Raw genomic sequence first — 19537 nt, forward strand, 5'->3', positions numbered from 1 at the left:
TGTAATTTGATCAAATTAAGGTGAAGGTGAATTTTTTTGTTTTTGATAATTACTGAAAACTATTTGATAATTGTTAATATAAAATTATGTTTTATTTTTATTTAGATTCTATCTTTTTAAAAATAGTTATCATAGTCAGTAGGAAAATAATACTACAATTACAGCAGTATACAAGTAATTTATTACAAGAGAAGTAATTTTAAAATATTTATATTTTCTTTGAAATTCCTCTAATGTTTTCTTACTGTTTTAGAAACTTGGCATAGTACTTTTGCCTGTTACTTTAAATACTGGTTCCATTTCTTTTTTGCCACGTCTTATGGCTATTAAAATTATGTGAATGGTTGGTGTTCTCAAATAAGTTATTTAAGTTTATTCCAAAGATGCTTTGAGATCTTCATCTGGATAACCAATTCATTCTCTTAATATCTACTTCTTCAAACTACTGTATGACACTTGGTAAGATGAGGATCTGCATTACTGGCTAAGGAATGAATAGATATTAATAAATGATATGAAAGGAATAAAATATTTAAGACAGTATTTTTTTTGTACTTGTTATGTCTATTTTTATACTTCACACTATCACTAACTCTTTAAAGTCATTGTAACATCACTCCAAAACAATTTGCAAGCTTTTTCAATTTGCAATGGAATTCTGTAGAAGTTGCATTTTGTAAATTTTTTAGCTGTACCTACACCTTTTCTTACCTATTCAGTTATTAAGTATATTGTTGGGTTTTAATTGTTCTATGATGGCGTCCAGATTTTGTTATACTGAAAAAATTGAATATTAAAATTAAATGAGGCAAATCAGTAAATACATGAATTTGCATTTTTATTGTTAGATAAACAAGCCTTGCAACATAAGCACTGTTACTTGATAATTAGTAAAAAAAAGTAGGATTTTTACAATCCTAAATTACTACTGGCTACAAAGAATTATTCTTAAAAAAATAAAATAAATTTTAATAAGTACCGTTTTTTAATATTTTGTGCTAGATCCCTCATTTTCTTCAACAAAATCAGCTGTATTGATCTCAATTCAGGTTTACAGTCATACCAAGTTAGTAGAGGCTCTAAGCAATAAAAGTTTCAATATCAATAGGGCGAGTTTTAATGTTATTTTCCTTATTAGAATCATTCTTAAGTAGCCAAAGTTTCTTTTAAAGATTTTCCACTTAATCATTATTTACTATTAGAATCTTGTAAATGGTTCTTTTTTAAATAATAATTGAAAAGAACAGTTTAAAGAAATTCATTGCAGTCATAATCTTCAAATACAGGAATTAAAAATAAATGATTATTTTATTTGTTTAATAAATTATTAAAATTAAATTAAATAAATATTCTTCCTCTTCACCTTTACTTTAAGTTTGATTATTCATTTCTGTTTCCTCTGTGAAAAGCTATCATTTGTTTCCATGCATTTTTTTAAATTAGACATAATTAACAACTGAGGTCTTGATTCATTAAAATTTTAAAACAAAATATAACTTTTGTCATGCTTTTTATGAAGTAAATGAAGTGAAACTGCTTAGTTTTTATTTATATTATATATTTAATACTTTGTTGTATAAACTCTATAAATGTTTATATAACCATATGTACATGGTTTTTTTTTGTCAGCAAAAACTGACTTTTCACTTTTTTTTTGGTATTCACATTAGTGATGCCATTTTTGTAATTAATGGAAATTTCTTTTTTTTTATTAAAAGAACTTTATTGTTATGAAAAAACATAACACTATAATGTTTTGTTAAGTATGAAGAATTTGTGGAATTAATACACTCACAAACAGAATGAAATGTTCAAATGTAATAAAAAGTCTTGAAACCATGATTTATAGGCTGCTAGGGCTTACCTTTACTTTTAAACATAGACACCATTTACATTACTCCCAATGGTGAGCAATGGGGGTTTTCTCAATTCATCCTTGAAGAATTTTAGCAGTCTGCTTAATTCACAACCACTGCATCTTTTACACCATTGTCTATGTAAAGCTGTAGAGCACCAAATCCAGTGAGTATGGAGTCTGTGAAATGGATTAGAATTTCATTCTCACAAGGGTTCAATAGTAGCATAAAATGTGAGTGCAGGATTATTGACTCAGTGGATTTTTTAACTTGATCCTCATCTTCTTAGGTATTTTAACAGCTCTGTGTATCGCACAAAATCCTTGGCTGTCCCAGTGCTCAGACACACTATCATATTCTCGTGTTTGGAATCTATGTCAATTCTTTTCTCACATACTATCACTTTTCAATATTTATATCACTTAATAATATTTATGTTACTTTTTATATCAGCTCCCAGTGCACAAAGTTTTGTCAACCATCTATTCAGAGGTGTGTGATTACCAATAACAGTTTCCTCACCACAAAAGTTTTGTAAACAACAATGAATGTCATTAGAATTCACTTTTTTAACTGTTAAAAATTCAGTCACGCCACGTTGTTTTAAACATGTTGATTAGTAACCACACTTGACTCCATTGCAGTAGTTACTGACAATGGGCAAGTGAACAGAATTTAACAAGACTTGGCATGTTTATAGTGGAAAAATATGCCATTCTATGATATTTGTTCTCCCATTAAGTGTTATCTTCATTGTTTATCAAAACCCCCCTCATATTAAATCTGATTATTTAGTTTGCAAGATTATTAGAGATTTATAATTATTAACTTTCTTAGGCCGCCTGGTATATATAAACAAGAGTATTTGGAAGAATTATTTAGAAGATATGATGAAATTCAATTCACACCTGCTGCACCAGCTCTGCCATCTTGGTCCTTAGGTATGTATGTACATTGCCCATTTGTTGTCATATTCATTGTTTTTAAAATCGTTTTAAAATTTTTTTAAATGTTTTCACAAGAATCTGAATAACTTTTTTTTAATTTATTGTAATTTGTCCACCGTAATTATTAAAAATTTAGTTTTGTAAATAAAGAAAAGTACTGATAAAAAGGCCTAGCTTATCTGGCCCTTAACTTATTTTGTCTGATGGATAGGATTTTAAGTAAAGGCTGTAAAGATTTAGATAATGTTACCGAATTGTATAATTTACTTTCTAATTTGTATACACTGGGTTTTCAAAACTGTGCTCAGAGTCAAAAAATGAAGGTAAAAGTTCATCTAAAAATTTGTCAGAATTTTTTTTTTTGTATAACAATTAAAATATTCATATATATATATATATATATATATATATATTAAAAAAAAAAACAGATTGAGGTAATTTTAAATCTTTTTAGATTTTTTTAATTTCAATAGTTGCTTGTTCTGTTCAGGATGACCACTTTTTACAAGATTGTTTTTTTTATTTTTTGTAAATTTATTTTTAAATTTGTTATACTTCATTATTAATAGAAAAACACTATAATGGTAATTCTCTATTATTTATCTACAGTACTTTGTTATAGTTTTCTTTGGTGATAAATTTAATTATGGCAAATTTATTATTTAGTCATTTCTTATACTCTATGTAATTAGATGTTCTGTATTTCATACTGTAGAATTACTAAGCTACCATTTCAATAGCTAAGGTAGACTAAGCTAATGTCTAAAGCTGTCATTATTTGTTGATATGGGTGATTTGAATTTTTACATTCCTGCCATTGTAGCTCTAAAGCTGTGATGTAAGAAGAAAAGTGTGTGCGATTTTTTCCATTTCTCTATGTTTTATGACCCAGAGACCCCAAAAGAGTGGGGGGAGGAGTTATGTTCATAATATGTACGTATGTTGGCATGTGTTTAGCTTAATAACTTTTGACTGGATAAACATATGATGATAAAATTTGACACAGAGACTCATATGTATGGGATAATTTGTTGGTTAAGTTTCGAGTTAATTTCTCCAAGGGGTAGGGTAAATAATTACTTCAGAGTCAAATTTTGCAAAATGTTTTTGCAATAATTAAAATTTAATCACACTTCATATTAAGCTCAGTACATGCGTACATGCTTATCTTACCATTAAAAAAAAAATTGCCCCCAAATTCTCCCCTTCCCCAAAAAATTGAAAAAGTTACATTTTTATATTGCATATTTTTTAACTTACTGTCTATGTCTTCCTAAGCATACTAGTAATGCAAGTGACCCAAAAATAATACTTTGGGGACATTGTTGGGATAGGGGAGCCAATTAGATTTTAAAAATATTGATTTTTTACTTTTTTTAAAACTATTTAGTTTAAACTTTTAATATTACAATAAAATTTGTTCATAATTCACCCCCACCATCAAAAAAAGAAATTTTAAGTAATGTTTTATTGACTGTACATTTTTCAGTTGAATTTTCTAAAATTTCTTTTATTCAACATAGTAAACATAGAAAAATCAAAACATTTTCTTGGGAGGTGATTTTGGAGATGGAGGAGTGCAAAAAGTAAAAAAAAATTATGATTTTTTGAATCTATTAAACTTTTTTCATATCATATTATTTTTCCATTATATAAGAATAAATAATTAATACCAGGAAATTATAGCAACTTTATTGTCGACTTTTATTTATTGTTGATCATTTTTTGAGTAGTGTAACAGTGATATAAAAAAAAGTGCTATGGTTCAAACTGTCAGTTACACCACTACTTAAATTTTTGGAAACAGCATGAAACTCTCTCTTGAGAGTAAAAAAAATGTATATCCTTGTTGACTGTACAAAATTTACATCATTTCAGAAAATTTTTAAAGTTTGTGCTGTAAAATATCGCACATGAACTTCCCTTATCAGATAAATTTGAATTATCTGTTTCAAAAAAGACCCGTTTCAAAAAATTTAGATCATTATTCTTTGGAAAAAACTCTTCATAAATTGAATTTGAAGTGGTTACTAGCAAGTCTGGTAGTCCAATGTACAGTTGGGCTGTGGTGTTGACACCAATGAAGTCTGTCAGCATATACTCAGGCTTTGATATTGAAGCTTAAATGGAAAATTAGTAAACCTATCTTTAACGTCATATGATATCAATCTTCATTATTTTGAATATAAATTTGTTTTATAGAATTTACCATGGTAATTTAGGATTGATCAGGATCTAGTATAAAAAAATAGTCTTTTTTTTTTTCATCTTTTATGACTGCATAGAATCACTGTAGTCAGTCCATTATCCAAGTGTCTGAAGGGACTATTGGATTTTGCGGTCCTCCCAGTACTTTTTCATACATTCTGATCTCTATACCCTTTTTGGTGTTAAAAATGTTTGTGTTGTGAGTTTCTTGTGAGTGTGAAGCAAGTATTTTTGTCCTTGATTTCCTTCAGATTTCTTTCTGGTACTTTTTATTATGCAATTCTTCTTTCGATTTTGTGGAGTTTGTTGGTCTTCGATTGTTCATTCAGGAAGAAGAGTGTTTCTGTTGCATATGTGGCTTCAGTTTTATAATTGTTGTGGTGTCTTATCTTTGCATTTTTGGGTTGACATTTTTTTAATGGAGGTGTACCGGTTCATTTTTTTGCTTTAGCTAGTTCTTGTTTGGATTTAGGATTTTCATTTAGGTTGTTTGTTATTATTTCTCCAAGGTATTTGAATTGGGTTACTATTTTGACTTTGTTACTGTTTATTTTTACTTCTTTTAAATGTTTTGGTTTTTGAGCATAATTTCTGTCACTTAAAATTATATTTTGAGGCCAATTTATTTGGAATGTTTTGAAGTTCTAATATCTGTGTTTTAGCTTCGTCAGTGTCATTTACTCTAGCAGTGCCAATTCATTGGAAAACCCAAGGCAGTTTTGTTTTGATTTTTTTACCTATTTTTATTTTTGAGAGCATTTTTTGAACCATTCCCTCATCACATTTCCACAGTGCAGTTGAATAGTAGCAATGAGAGTCCATTGCCTTGACACAGTCATGTTTTGATCTCAAAAGGTTCCAAGAGTTCACCTCTGATTTTCACTTTTGACTTAGTGTTTGTGAGGGTCATTTCTATATGTTTATTAATTTGAGGTTAGCCAATCAGGGCTCGCTTCGCTCAACCAGCTGCCTAGCCAGGGGGCTCTGCCCTCTGGATCCTCAACACATTCATATCCTCATGTTTGTGAGAATATTAAGTATTTTACAGAAATACCTTAAGAAAAGAAATATTTGAGTGTAGAGAATATTTTTCTGAACATTAAGGTGTTTTTATATTTAAAATAGCTTCAGGAGTGAGTAGATATAGAATTTAATAGTTTTTAATAGAAATATAATGTTTAACACTAGTCATATTGATAACAGGGAATCAACTTGCGTGAGGTTGTGTTACTTGCCAGTCCAGCTGCTGCCATTGGTGCAGAGTGGGCCAATGGTTATGCACTAGCCACATGCACCAAATGACTCTCCTGCTAAATAAAGAATCCTTTTTTTTACTGCTAAATATTAACTAATAATCCCTTTCTTTTATTAAAAAGGTTTAATAAATAAAAATTAACTTTTAAATAAAAATAATCTATGCTTAGAAATTAAATTAAATCTGTAAATTAATTGACAATAGACTGCTTCTAACAGGAGAGAGAGTCGCTGTGCACAGCTGTCTGGCATGCCACTGTTGGTTTTGTTCTGCACAAATAGCAGCTAAAATAAAAATGTGAGCATATATGACAAACAACATACAAACAAATCTACACACCATCCTTTTTTATAAGAAAGAAAGATGTGCTCTGGGGTATTTTAGAATTTTTAGTAAGGTTTCTCTATGGACACAGTTATATACTTTCTTGAAGACTACAAATGTTATCACCATGTCTCTACTTCTTTTTCTGCTGTAACCATTATTAGCTAGAAACTCATGACCTGGCTTCTCCAGGGTCTGAAACCTCCCTGGTATTCTCCTAGTGCTTTCTTGAGTTATAAACTGATCCTGTTGATGGTGATTATTGAAATAATTTTTTATGTTGTGTCTGGGAGTGAAGTTCCCATGCAGTTGTTAGCGTCTGTTTTGTGTAGTAGGTGGATGAAGGCTGTCATCCAGTGTTGTTCTGGTAGTTCTTGTTTGATGTTGACTAGTTGTTGAAGAACGATTTTTGCTGGACTTCCTGCATGTTTCCAGATCTCTACAAAAGTCTGATCTTCTCTCGCCGCTTTGTAATTCTTCATCTCATCCAGTGCTTGGTAGACTTCTTTTGGGAGGTTTTCTTTTATGTTTTTCAGTGGTGTTGTTATTAGGGTACTGGTGTTGAATTTTAGGAGTTCTGTTGTTTTTTTGCAACTAAGGAGTTTGTTGAAATATTTAGCTAGGATTTCTGCATTGTCTTTATTGTTGTGAGCCAGATTATGGTTTTCTTCTTCATTTGTGGGTTGGAGGTTCTTATTTTTAGAGTTGCTTTTGAAGGTTTTGTGATAGTCCCTCAACTGTGTTTTGTTGAATTCTTTGTCTAGTAATTTCAGTGTGTCTGTATGGTGTTGTCTTTTTATTTTCCTTAGGTTTCAGGTGGTATGTTTTCTTTGTTTTACTAGATTTTGGAAGGATGTTTCTAATTTTTGGGATTGATGTAATAACCATTCTAGATGTGTCTTTTCTATTGTTTTGTTGCATTCGCTGTTCCACCATTTATGCTTTTTATGGGGTTTTATTGGAGCCAATTCTTATGCACCTTGTTTAAGATTGTTGAGTAGGTCTTTGACTTTATCCATGATTGTTATTTTTTTGGTTGCTTTTTGGTAATTTTCGTTCTTGATTAGTTGGGTAGAGTCTATTTTTCTTTTAGTTTTAGGGACTTGTTTTGTTGCTTCCTTTGGGGAGTGAATTTAATTTTAATTTTGACTACATAGTGGTCTGAGCCTGAATACTCCTCGGAAGACATTTATGTTGTAGATCTCTTTGTGAGTTGGTGTTTGTCCCTGAAGACATGATCTAGTTGCCAATCTCCTTTAGTGTAGTCCGGGTGTTTTCAGGTTTTGGGTTTTTGAGGTTTACTCTTGAAATATGTAGTTTTCAAGATTAGGTTGTAGTTTCTGCAGAGATCGATGAGTCTCTGTCCATTTTCATATGTTCTCTTTTGGGCAGGCTATTTTCTGATGATAGTACGGTATCTTCTTTCCCTGCCTAGTTGAGTGTTGAAGTCTCCAATTAGTTGTTTAATGTGGTTTTTGGGGATGTTATTTTTGGTCTGGTTGAATAGGTCCCAGAACTTTTCTATTCTTTATGGTCTTATGAGATTTGTTTTTATTATTAGTGGTGACATGAGTGTTTATTAGGGTTCAGGTTTTGGTGATGTTAGATGTTTAGATTTTGTTAATGTTTGTTTTGTTTTTGTTAGATGTGTTTAGGTTAAGTGTTGAGGTTCTTGGGAATTGTGATTTGAATTTTTGTACAGAGTTTTTTATTTCGAGACTTACCAAAAAGCCTGTTCCAAACTCTGGGACCTTTTTCATTGCTGTCTTACCAGGTGTATCTTTGTAGAACCTATATCCTTGAGATTCCATGGCATCCTGGTTGGTGTTTCTTATTTACTGCAATCCCATGATGAGAATTTTGTGTTGGTTCATTAGGTCAGTTATTATTTTTAGTTATCAGTCTGCATAAGTGAGTTTATATTGTATGTGGAATTATAGGTGATTTGCTTTGGTTTGATTTTGGATTTGTATTGTTTTTGCTATTGTGTGCAATGTTAGGGCATTTCAATGCTCCCAGTCGCATGTTGTTTGCTAAGTTACAGCACAACGTATCCAAGTTGCCTTCTCTGAACCAGTATCCAAGTTGCCTTCTCTGGTTCAGCCAGTAAAATATTCCTTAAATGACCTTTGAAGGGGGTCATGTGTAGTGGAACTAGGTCCTGAGTTACAGCTCTAGATTTCATCTAGTGAGGTGAAAGTGGTGTATGACTTGATGGTAGATGAACTTTTGAAGTTTGTTTAAATTCAGTTCACCAGACAAATTTCTCCTATTTGTTATGGATGTATCTAGTCAGAATTTGTGAAGGCTCAATTTGACTTTTGTTGAAGTTGTTATTTTAGCAAAAAGTTAAAAAGTCCGATCGTAAACATTATTCCAACAGAGTCTTTATGGTTAAGAAGTTAAAATAATACTTGATAATTAATGTAGATTACTACTGGTTTCACTTATTAACCTGTGTATTTATAGTTAATAAAAATCCTGAAATCTTGAACTAGAAGTAATTTGAACAGATGGGATACCTGATATGTAGTTAGTTATTTTAGTTAATTAAATTATTTAGTCATCATTTTCATGTTCTTTCATTGTTATTTTGTAGAAGAGGGTGATGATTTTGATGATGACAATGATGATAATGAAATCAAGAATAATTCATTTGGAAGTACTGTCAAAAGATCTGCAAGTCAAAATGACAATAAGTAAGTGTCATAGTTGCTAATTAACAATATTTTAAGCCTATTAATATTCTTAGTTTTACTTATGTAAGTTAATACTGGCAAAAATATTTTGTGGGTTGTCTATTATCTACTTAAAAATCACTTAAATTATTTTTATTTAACTAATAAAGAAATATCACTTTTCAATTAGACACTTCATTATTGGTTATCATTTTATAAGTGTTTCTATAAGTATTCTTAAGAGGAACTTCATACTAAAGCAGTGTTAAGTCTTTACATCAACTATCAGCTAATAAAAGTATTAAAATTAGTCGCTTATTATGATACTATAGCAGATACATAGCCTTCAGATATCGCACATACAGAACATATATGGAGGGGGTCTATTTATGGTGACTCCATATAATAATGCCCTCTCCTATTACCAAGAATGGTTTCAGTTAAGATTTTTTCTAATCATGAATTTTAAAATATATAGTTTGTAAAGAGTGCATGTACTTTTAAGTATAGTTTGTAAAGAGTGCATGTACTTTTAAGTATAGTTTGTAAAGAGTGCATGTACTTTTAAGTAGTTATTAGTAATAGTGCTTATTTGCAAACACATCATTAAATATTAAATTATTTATTGAACAAATATTAAGCATCTGGCTTTTGTTTTCTCTTGAAAATATTAAATAAAGTCTATTAGTTTCGAAAAACTTACTTATTGTCAACATATGTTAAATATTTTCTCTTTGATTCAATTTTTTCTTTTTATGGTTCTTTATAAACTGTAATTCCCAATTGTAACAATGTGCTTGTAGTAAGCAGTTATAATCCCTGAAAACTGACAGTAGTGATAGTGAGAAATCATTTTATGTAACATGACCTTCCCATATGCCTCTGCTTCATATGCATTTCCAGTTATGCTTCAGATTTAAAAACTGATTGTTTTTCAATTATATGGAACTATTACTTTGCTTTTTTCATTATTAAACATGTAAAGATTGTTCATTTTTGTTTATTTTATTAATCTTTTTCATGTAATATAAATAAACCTGGTATTAATTATACCTTAGGTAAATAATTTAATATTGTTCTATTGATTGAATATTGCAAAATATTACTTGGTTTTGCTTGCTTGCATCACACCCTATTTAACAGTAGCATGAAGTTGAAAGTGGTAATATACAGAAAATCTTATGATAAATTCTCATATTATCAATTAATTTAACCTTCTAGATTCTAATTATTTAATATAAAGGTCTCCACATCAGATTTATTTTATTTCTGTGTAGACCACTTTTATTCACTGACCAGCACTACAATATATAATAAAAGTTTATTAAAATACAAATTTTGAAAATGTATTTTTTTTAAAATTATTATTCTTTTATTAATAGAAAGCAACATTTTGTATCACCAAACTCCTATCACCATTTACAGATTAAATGTTTTTAAATTTATTAGTAGGTTGCCTTTTTAGTCTGTATAATTCAAAAGTATTTATTTATTATGTCAAGTCAGTTGTAATCCCTGAAATATGTTTGCTGTATTGGAACCATCAAGTAGTATGCATGCAAAAGGATGGAGTTACATTCAAAATTTTTTGTCCTTTTACATAACTGATAGTTTTATATTATAAATAGAATCTTCAGTATTATGGTGGTATTCTTATTTTCACTTAGTGTTGTTTTGTTTTCCAAGTCTTATTTCCTCTTTTTTTTTCATTTTTATTAACATTAATTTATTATGCCTTGAGGAGCAACCCCTGATAAAATAACATTGCTTAAGTGTAAACATAAAATTGCTCCACATGTGTAAGATTTATACAGCTTTTTATTTCTACTTATGAGGTTAACAATATTTTGATCATTGATTATGTTATACCATTAATTGTTTTTTTATTTAAATAGTTGTTGGGGAGATCTTAAATGAATAAAAATATATTAAAATTATTTGTAATCCAAAAATTAATTTTAAACAATAAATAATTACATATGTATGAATGAAGAACTTGTAGAGAGATATATATCGTGGTTCATATTTATTTTTTTTATTTATTGTCCAAAGTGATTCTCAGAAAAAACATACCTACTGAATATGAAGGATAGTAATATAAAATTATTGAGTTTAAACACAGCACGGATATTTTACAGTATACAGTTATAACATTATTGTACTCTTGATTATCTGTAACATGTTTTTAAGCAATCGAAGCTGAAGTAAGTGAATGCTAAATTCTTCTGGACATAAATAAAACACTCTTATAAATTTCTCAGTTTTGCAAAAATATTAAAGAATATTGAATTTGATATAGTTAAGAAAATTGTTAACTTAGCTATGTAAATTCTTCTCAGACGTACATTTACTAATTCTTCAATTCATGCTGGTCTCTTCTTTACAATTCATGCCTTCTCTTTCTTCTTCCTCTTTTTCCTTCTCCACCCCATATCCAAAGTCCTGGATTAGAATCATAGACTATTAGTTGGTGCTTTCCTTCCACCACTCCTACTCCATAAACCTTTCCAATTCTCTACTACTTATAATATCCTCATTAAATTTATCAGCCACCTTTTACTTGTCTTCCTTTTAAGTTCTTCCTATTTACCTCCCATTTCAGAAAATTCATTGCTGTTCTTTTTGCTTCAATTTTTTAACATGTCCAAACCATGTTTCTTTCCCTTGAAAGTAGAGATCAGCTGTTTATTATTGGCAACTGGATATAGCAGTTTGAATTCTAACCCCCCCCCCCCCCAAACCAAGGAGAACACACGTGTTTTCACAAAGGACAAAAACTCAGCTACAGAGACAGTACAGTCATAGCCACAGTTATTGACAAGAGCTTCTCCAGTAGCATGATTTTTTACAGTGCATATTTACAATTTGATATAAACAGACTTCATTTATCTTATAAAATATACAGTTATGAAATGCATAATATAAGTGCCCAATATAAAAAAAATACACAGTAATTCATGTCTCACTTCTTGTGTTGGCTGTACAAGCACTGATATTGACAGCATGAACCCAGTTATGGAATGAAATGCGCATTTCATTCCTAACTTCTAACAAACGCCTTAAAGGAAACTGTCCATAGCCATATGTTGATATGCTGACATGTATGAAAGGAGTAATTATATATATATATATATATATATATATATATATATATATATATATGGACTTTTTAAATATATTCTGTTTAAATACTGCATTTATAATTTATGTTGATCTGTGGTAAAACAAGTAAACTACAACTTCCTGGAGCTTGGTTGTTCTGCAAGTCCTAAAATCTCAGGATATAAATCATAGAAATTATCAAGAAATGATTAATTTTATTATCCATGTAATCATTAATTGATATAAAGGATAGTTCAGCTAACAAACTACTATTTAAAGACATTTAAAAAAAATTATTTAGTTTTACTATTACCATTATGTAATTATGTTGAAATATATTAATAATTATTAATTAAAAGTCTAAAATGAAAATCAAATGTGAATAAACTGTTAAAACTTATAAATAAAAACAGACCATGTTTATGAAATATAATTATTCTTTTTAACATTTAATAATAAGTATACATTGTTGGTACATTTGGTCATTAGTCAGAATCTTTAAATGGCTTGAATCTCTTTTAAAGGTATGGTGGCAAATTCACCCTTTTTAATTTAATTTTACTATTGTATTGTTTTCTTTTCTTAGTTCATCATGTTTTTCACTGGTTATTTTTATAGTGGTAGGGAAGGAAATAAGAAGCGTCGCAGAGAGACAAATGTAAAGGATCCAGTATTCATGGAAGGTGTACCTGGTGTGTTACCTGTACGTAACCAAAACAGAATGCAAAACATACAGCGAACTGTTCAGAACATGTGCAACTGGGATTCGTAAGTGCTTGAAAAATATTTAAATTTCAATATAATAGTATAATAAATCATTCATACTAAATTACTGTTATGTTTCATGAAATTCTGATTCCTTTTTCATCCATTACTTTCATGTTATTATTTAATTTTTCTGTATCACTGACGGCATTTTTTATTAAATTCTTTTATTTCTATAACAATTTTATTTTATTAAACAAAGGTGCATTTATTGGCATCAGAAACTGTTAATTACAACATAATGTAGCAGTATTAGTAATTGTAACAATAAGCAAGACAAATTATAATCATATTCTGTACTAGTATTAGGCTTTTAATATATTTAAAGTATATTATTCATCAAATTCCCAACTAGTATATTATTAATTATTTACAATAAGCCTTCAGATTATACAGTTTCCTTCTCACACATTTGCGTTCTAGTACAGAAAGCCATTTCTTGAATACCGGTTTTGCCTGGTCAAAAGACTACTGAGCTTTTAAACCAACAGGAATAGTTTATGATTGGGCACTTTTGACCATCTTTCATTGGAAATAAATTGTTTACCAGAACTAAAAAAATTAAACTCAAATTATAAACCTATATATTTTAATAATGCTCTAGTAGTACTAGAAATTTAAAACATTTTATATATTGCTGCATACCTTTAAATATTAAGATCAACACAAGTTGAAAATTTAATGTGTAACTTCATTTTTTTACGTTCAAGAAACAGTAAGGAGTTTGTGCTACTGGTAACATTAGGATCAAGTAGTGTTTATGTAATAATGTATTGTTTATATTATCTTAATTTTGTTGAAATTTAATCGGAATTTATAACTTCTTGCCCACAATTTTCATGTATAGCATTTGATAAATCATCAATCAATCTTTAAAATTTTGTAATTTGTGAGATAGAGATAATATATTGAAAATTTTCTTTAATAAGTTAAAAATAACAAATTGCACTAAATTGGGAAGGAAACAAAATGTTTTGACACATTTTTGCCTCTGGTAAGTTTTACACTATTACTTAGTGTGTGAATAATAGAAATCTAACTGAGACAGTTTGGTTTTTCAATTAATAGAGTTTGGTATATAACAATTAAAAGAATATAATAACAATTTTAAAGAAAATGGAAAAATGATATTGAATAAAATTTTGCAATAATTCCTGTTTGAATTACTTACAGCCAATTTTATTACTGTAAGTCGTTGTAATAGCTTCTACAACACTATTAGAGTACATAATGCATTTTGCAAGAATAACTCGTTTATTATATCTCCCCATAAAGTTTCCACTAGTGTTCTTGGTTTCTTATTTGCATTAAGTTAAACAAGTATGATTGTATGGTTTATAATATGTGTGTGTGTATATGTTTTTCTCATTCTTGGTATTTTGTCTCTTGGTAGATTCCTTGCATCAACATTTGTTACATATAGCCAATCAGAGAGCAAATAGGATAGCTATTTCTATATTGGAATGTTATGAGATAAAGTAGAACTTTGCCTATGTACAATAATTTGAATTCCCTTATTGGGCACTTCCTTCTTCACCAGTCTAATCTGATCTTTGTACATTTGTTATTGTACATTACATTATATACCACATAAAGTTTGGAATCATTAAAATACACGTCCCAAATATAACCTTGCCGGAAAACCACTTTAGTTTTACTGAATCCCTAAAATTGTTATTCTGTAAATAATTAAAAGAATTTTTATCATTGACATTATTTTAATTATTAAGTATTTATTATGTATTACAGAGTTGATGAGCTCTGAGAGTCAACCAATGAAATGTCTACATGGCACCTAAATTGATTAAAATTCCCTGATTATTATTATTATTATTATTGTTATTCTACATGTATCAATTTGCACTTAATATGCAAATAAATAAATGTAAATGAGTTGATTATAAAATATGGACAAACATGGTAAATTAAACAGTATAAATACTTGTTATACAGTAACAATACTAATAAAATTTCGCCAACCATTTATTGTTAGAACATTAAAAGTACAGAATAAATAATAATACATTTAATAAATTTGTCTGTAATTTCATTTGTTAGTTTTTTTTTATTAATGGTGTTTATAGTATTCTTATTCCTGTGAATTACTTCTTTTTTTTATGTAATGTGGATTGATGAGGCTTATTTTTTTCTGCTCTGTTACTTCTGTAAAAGATTAAAAATTCTATTTATATGTTATTTAAAAGCTCCAGTTACTAACAATCATTTTTAAAGTCAAAATAATTATGAATAAACTCAGCCCAACATTAAAATCAGTTAACTCCATTCCATTAGAAAATCTTGTGACCTTATTTTATTCCCCGTTTTTTATATGAATAAAATGTACAAACAAATCTAGCTATTATATCTTAGCGGAAGATTAAATAAAAGGAACTGCTGTTTGTGAGTAATTTTATAAATCTCTGTGTAATAGAGTAAACTAAACTGATCTACCTTAATGCTCACATGTTCATTTTTCACTGCCCACTCCTTTTCATTACCCTTAATCTTGTCTTTTCCTTTTTCAGTGGATACAGTGGCGAACAAAATAATCTGAACAAATTACTTTTAACAGAAATTTTACTTTTGAAAGAAAAAATGTTTAATAGTAAAATTTAATAGTTAGTGTGCACCTTTGTTTTTTATTATTTCATTAATCCTCTTTGGCATTGTATCCACTAAGTTAGAACTATGATTTTTTATTTCTTCATCTTGAAACCAAACCTGTACCACTGAACTAATAACATTACTTTTTGTGCTACAATTCATTTTCCCCAAGTCTTCTTTTTAGCATGGCCCATAAATTTTCAGTGGGATTCAGGTCAGGGGAGTTCCCTGGTCTCAAGAGCACCCAAAGTTTTTTGAAGAATTCTTTTTCTTTGTTTGACATGTAACATGGTGCAAGGTCCTGTTGGAAAATGAGTTCTGGGTTCTTCTGCATAAGTGGGACTATTTTTCTTTGGCATATGTTAATGTATTGGTCCAATTTCATCATCCCGTCCACAGGCATAAGTGCTCCTGGCCCTTCATATGTAAAACATCCCCAAAATATTTTTTTAGCTGGGTGTTTGGGAGCTTTTTGCATGTGTGCTGGCATAGTAGTATTCTCATCTGCTGACTTATGTATGTAGGCTACTCTCTCCCCTTGGACAAAGAAATGAGTGTCATCTGAAAAAATAACTTTTTTTCACATCTCAGTAGTCCATTCTTTATGTTCCTTTGCCCATTGAAGTCTTTTTGTCTTCATAACCTGTGTCGGTGACTGCTTCTTTTTAGGTTTCTGACAATCCTTCCCACTGCCAACAATCTAATATGAACTGTCCACTAGCTCTCAGGTTCCTATTAAGGTCAACAGTTGACAATTTTGGATTAATTTTGCTTTTCCTTATTAATAATCGATCCTGTGTAGGTGTGGTTTTCTTTTTCCATCTACATTTTCCTTTTCTCTTTGGAGAGACGGAATTTGTTTCCCTAAACTTTTTCACAATTTCATTTACAGTACCTAACCCCACACTACAACTCACTGGCAATCTGTCTTTGAGTAATTTGTGTGTGTTGGGAGAGAGGATCAATTTTTGACCACTTTCATGGTGTTATATCCATTGTATTAACTAGAAACGAAAAACAAACTTATAACAGAAACTCACAAGGTCTCCAAAACCTAATTGACAGTGAATTATAAAAGCACATAAACCACTAATTCTGTTTTGTATATGAACTAACAGCAAAACCTGAAACATCACATAGCAAGCAATCTGCCACAGAATGAAAATTCCCTTTGTTCGGATTAATTTGTTCGCTAGTATATATATTTGACCCTACTATGTTCTCCATGGTTGAAAATTCTTAGACAAAAAGGTAGTATGTATGTCTTGACTCCTGTTTCTGTTCAGTGGTTTCCTCCTGAATGAAAATTCAAAACTTAAAAAATTTTTTGGTAAGAATTTGGAGACAAATGTTATGTAGAACAAGGCATCCTGCTAGTCAGGAGATGACTGAATATGTTTTCTTAGAATATTTTTCTGATATATAGACTTATTAATGTCTGCTTACATTTGTAATACAAACTTTAAAAATTATTAATTTGGTCATAAGTGCAGCATGAAAGTAATTGATGGCAGAGTTACCTGTTGTAACAGTTGTTCGTATATTTTAAAGGCAACTTTCCTACGTAGTTTCTGCCTTTTCTGGACAAAACCCATAAGATGGTCATCTTATAAACCTTGTGTAGAGTATTTGCAAATTAAATTTTGAAGACTGATCAAATTGTTTTCATAATGATTCATAAAATTTTGATTTCAATTGATCGACATGCCAATTTTTTACTTTCTTGTACAAAGTAAAGGAAGTATTGTAATCACAAAAAATTTCGGTTTTCAGATTTCGATGGAAATATCCATTTTGACCATCCCTGAATCCATTTTGACTAATTTTGGCTTGATGTTTGTATGTACGTACATATGTATCTCGCATAACTCAAAAACGATTAGCTGTAGATTGTTGAAATTTTGGATTTAGAACTGTTGTAACATTTAGTTGTGCACCTCCCCTTTTGATTGCAATCGAGACCAAAAAAGCACAAAATCCAAAAAAATTGGATTTTGGACTTTTCTTAACTGCAGTAATAAGCCCTCATTGAGAGCTTTTCAACAATATGTCATAAGTGGTAATTATGATATATTTTTTTTCATTGGTTCCAGAGTTATAGCCAAATCAAATTTTAATTAATGAAATATTTGGATCTTAACAAGGGGAAGGCGGCAGGCACATCAGTTTGAATCTGACTTTAACCTCATTTTTTTTAATTTTAAAGATGTTGATTTATTAATAATTATTAACCTCTGATTGTAAAAATTTTATTATAATAAATAATAATTCAATAATAATATATATATATATATATATATATATATAAATCAGAAGTTATTAGTAAAATAAATACTTTTCATTTTTTTTAAATGTGTATATGTAATTTAATAGGCATACAAGAAGTCATGTGGTGTCCACATCAGATTTTTTTTATCATGTTTTTATGGTGTTAAAAATCAAAATGATGTTATTAGCTAAATTAATGTCTTTTGTAGTTTGCAATGTCAGTGATTTCACAATAAAGTCATATAATAAATAATGTGATTTATATTTACTTAATTCTGTTTATTTTCTCAGGTCCGGTTTCCCTGGTTGTCAGCCAGTTTCTATGGACATAGAAAATATCAAGTTGCTTCAAGAAAAACCTTATAGGGTATCATGGAAGGCAGATGGTACAAGGTAAATCTGTTAATGTATTTGATGAGTCAACAGTTAGTAACTGAACATTAATGTTGTTTAAAATTTATTTTTAGTGTACTGTGGTGTTTGACGTTATCACTTTTACTTTATGCTTTTGACTTTAGTTTACTTTAAAATGCAACCCAGTGCCAATTACTATAACTTTAGTTTATTAAAACATAGGTTAGCCAGTTTAAAAAATGATACATTTTTTGAATTGTTTGTATCAACTGTACTTTATAAAAACATTGAAGAAGCCTGGTTGCTTGTTCATGATTTTTCTCTATAAGAGATGTGTGCCAATTCATATATAATAAAATGAATCCATTGTTGGGTAAAGTTAACAAAAAAAAATGACACACAGCTCGTATTTGCCAAAAGAAATTGGACTTTAATTAGAGAAAAAACAATTTAACCTTATCTAAAATCATAACCTTAAAAGATTGAATGAAATTACAGAATAAACATAACTTAATTCTATACAGAAATTATACAAGGAATATCAGGTGAAACTAACATAACATAATTGTAATATTAAAATGAGAAATACTTAAACATACATTTTTCTAATAATCATCATGAAAATCTACAATTTATCACACAAAATAAACTGCATATAGGTTAATAATATGAAAATCTGCAATTTAACAAAGTCTAAAAACAAGAGAACTTAAACACCTTTTTTTTACAATTATAAACTTATAAACATAACATCAATAAACATAGTGTAACTGGAAATCTGTTGCATTACTGACATATTCTGTAATAATGAAAATTAACAATGAACAAATGTCATTAACTTAGAAAAATAAACTACAGTAAATCTTATCATTGGCACTAGCCTTTTCTGAATTATGGACATCAACATACTTAGCATTAAATAATTAAAACATGTAATTCTAGTTCGTTGTAGCAAAAAGGCCACACTAATATTCCAGTACAAAAAGAGATAATTACAATATAATCAAATTATACACACTAATATTCCAGTACAAAAAGAGATAATTACAATATAATCAAATTGAAATGAGTAATCATATAAATAGAGTTCATTTTAGTAAGTAAGCTGTCTTGAAAATAAGAAATTACAAAGTCCCAAATCATAACTTCACAACAGGAGTTATTTTCTTTAAAATT

At 29.2% G+C, this 19537-nt stretch overlaps 1 protein-coding gene across 1 annotated transcript in view; it reads left to right on the forward strand.

Annotated features, from left to right (window-relative positions):
• The window catches only part of mRNA-cap (RNA guanylyltransferase and 5'-phosphatase mRNA capping enzyme), a 51875-nt gene that overhangs the window by 12657 nt on the left and 19681 nt on the right, over positions 1-19537 (forward strand). The window contains exons 5-8 of the mRNA XM_075356933.1: positions 2694-2797; positions 9190-9289; positions 12989-13138; positions 18299-18400. Coding sequence (XP_075213048.1) covers positions 2694-2797; positions 9190-9289; positions 12989-13138; positions 18299-18400 — 456 coding nt within the window. The remainder of the gene's footprint in view (positions 1-2693; positions 2798-9189; positions 9290-12988; positions 13139-18298; positions 18401-19537) is intronic.

Source organism: Lycorma delicatula, chromosome 2 (assembly GCF_047948215.1).
Source record: "Lycorma delicatula isolate Av1 chromosome 2, ASM4794821v1, whole genome shotgun sequence".
NCBI lineage: Eukaryota > Metazoa > Arthropoda > Insecta > Hemiptera > Fulgoridae > Lycorma > Lycorma delicatula.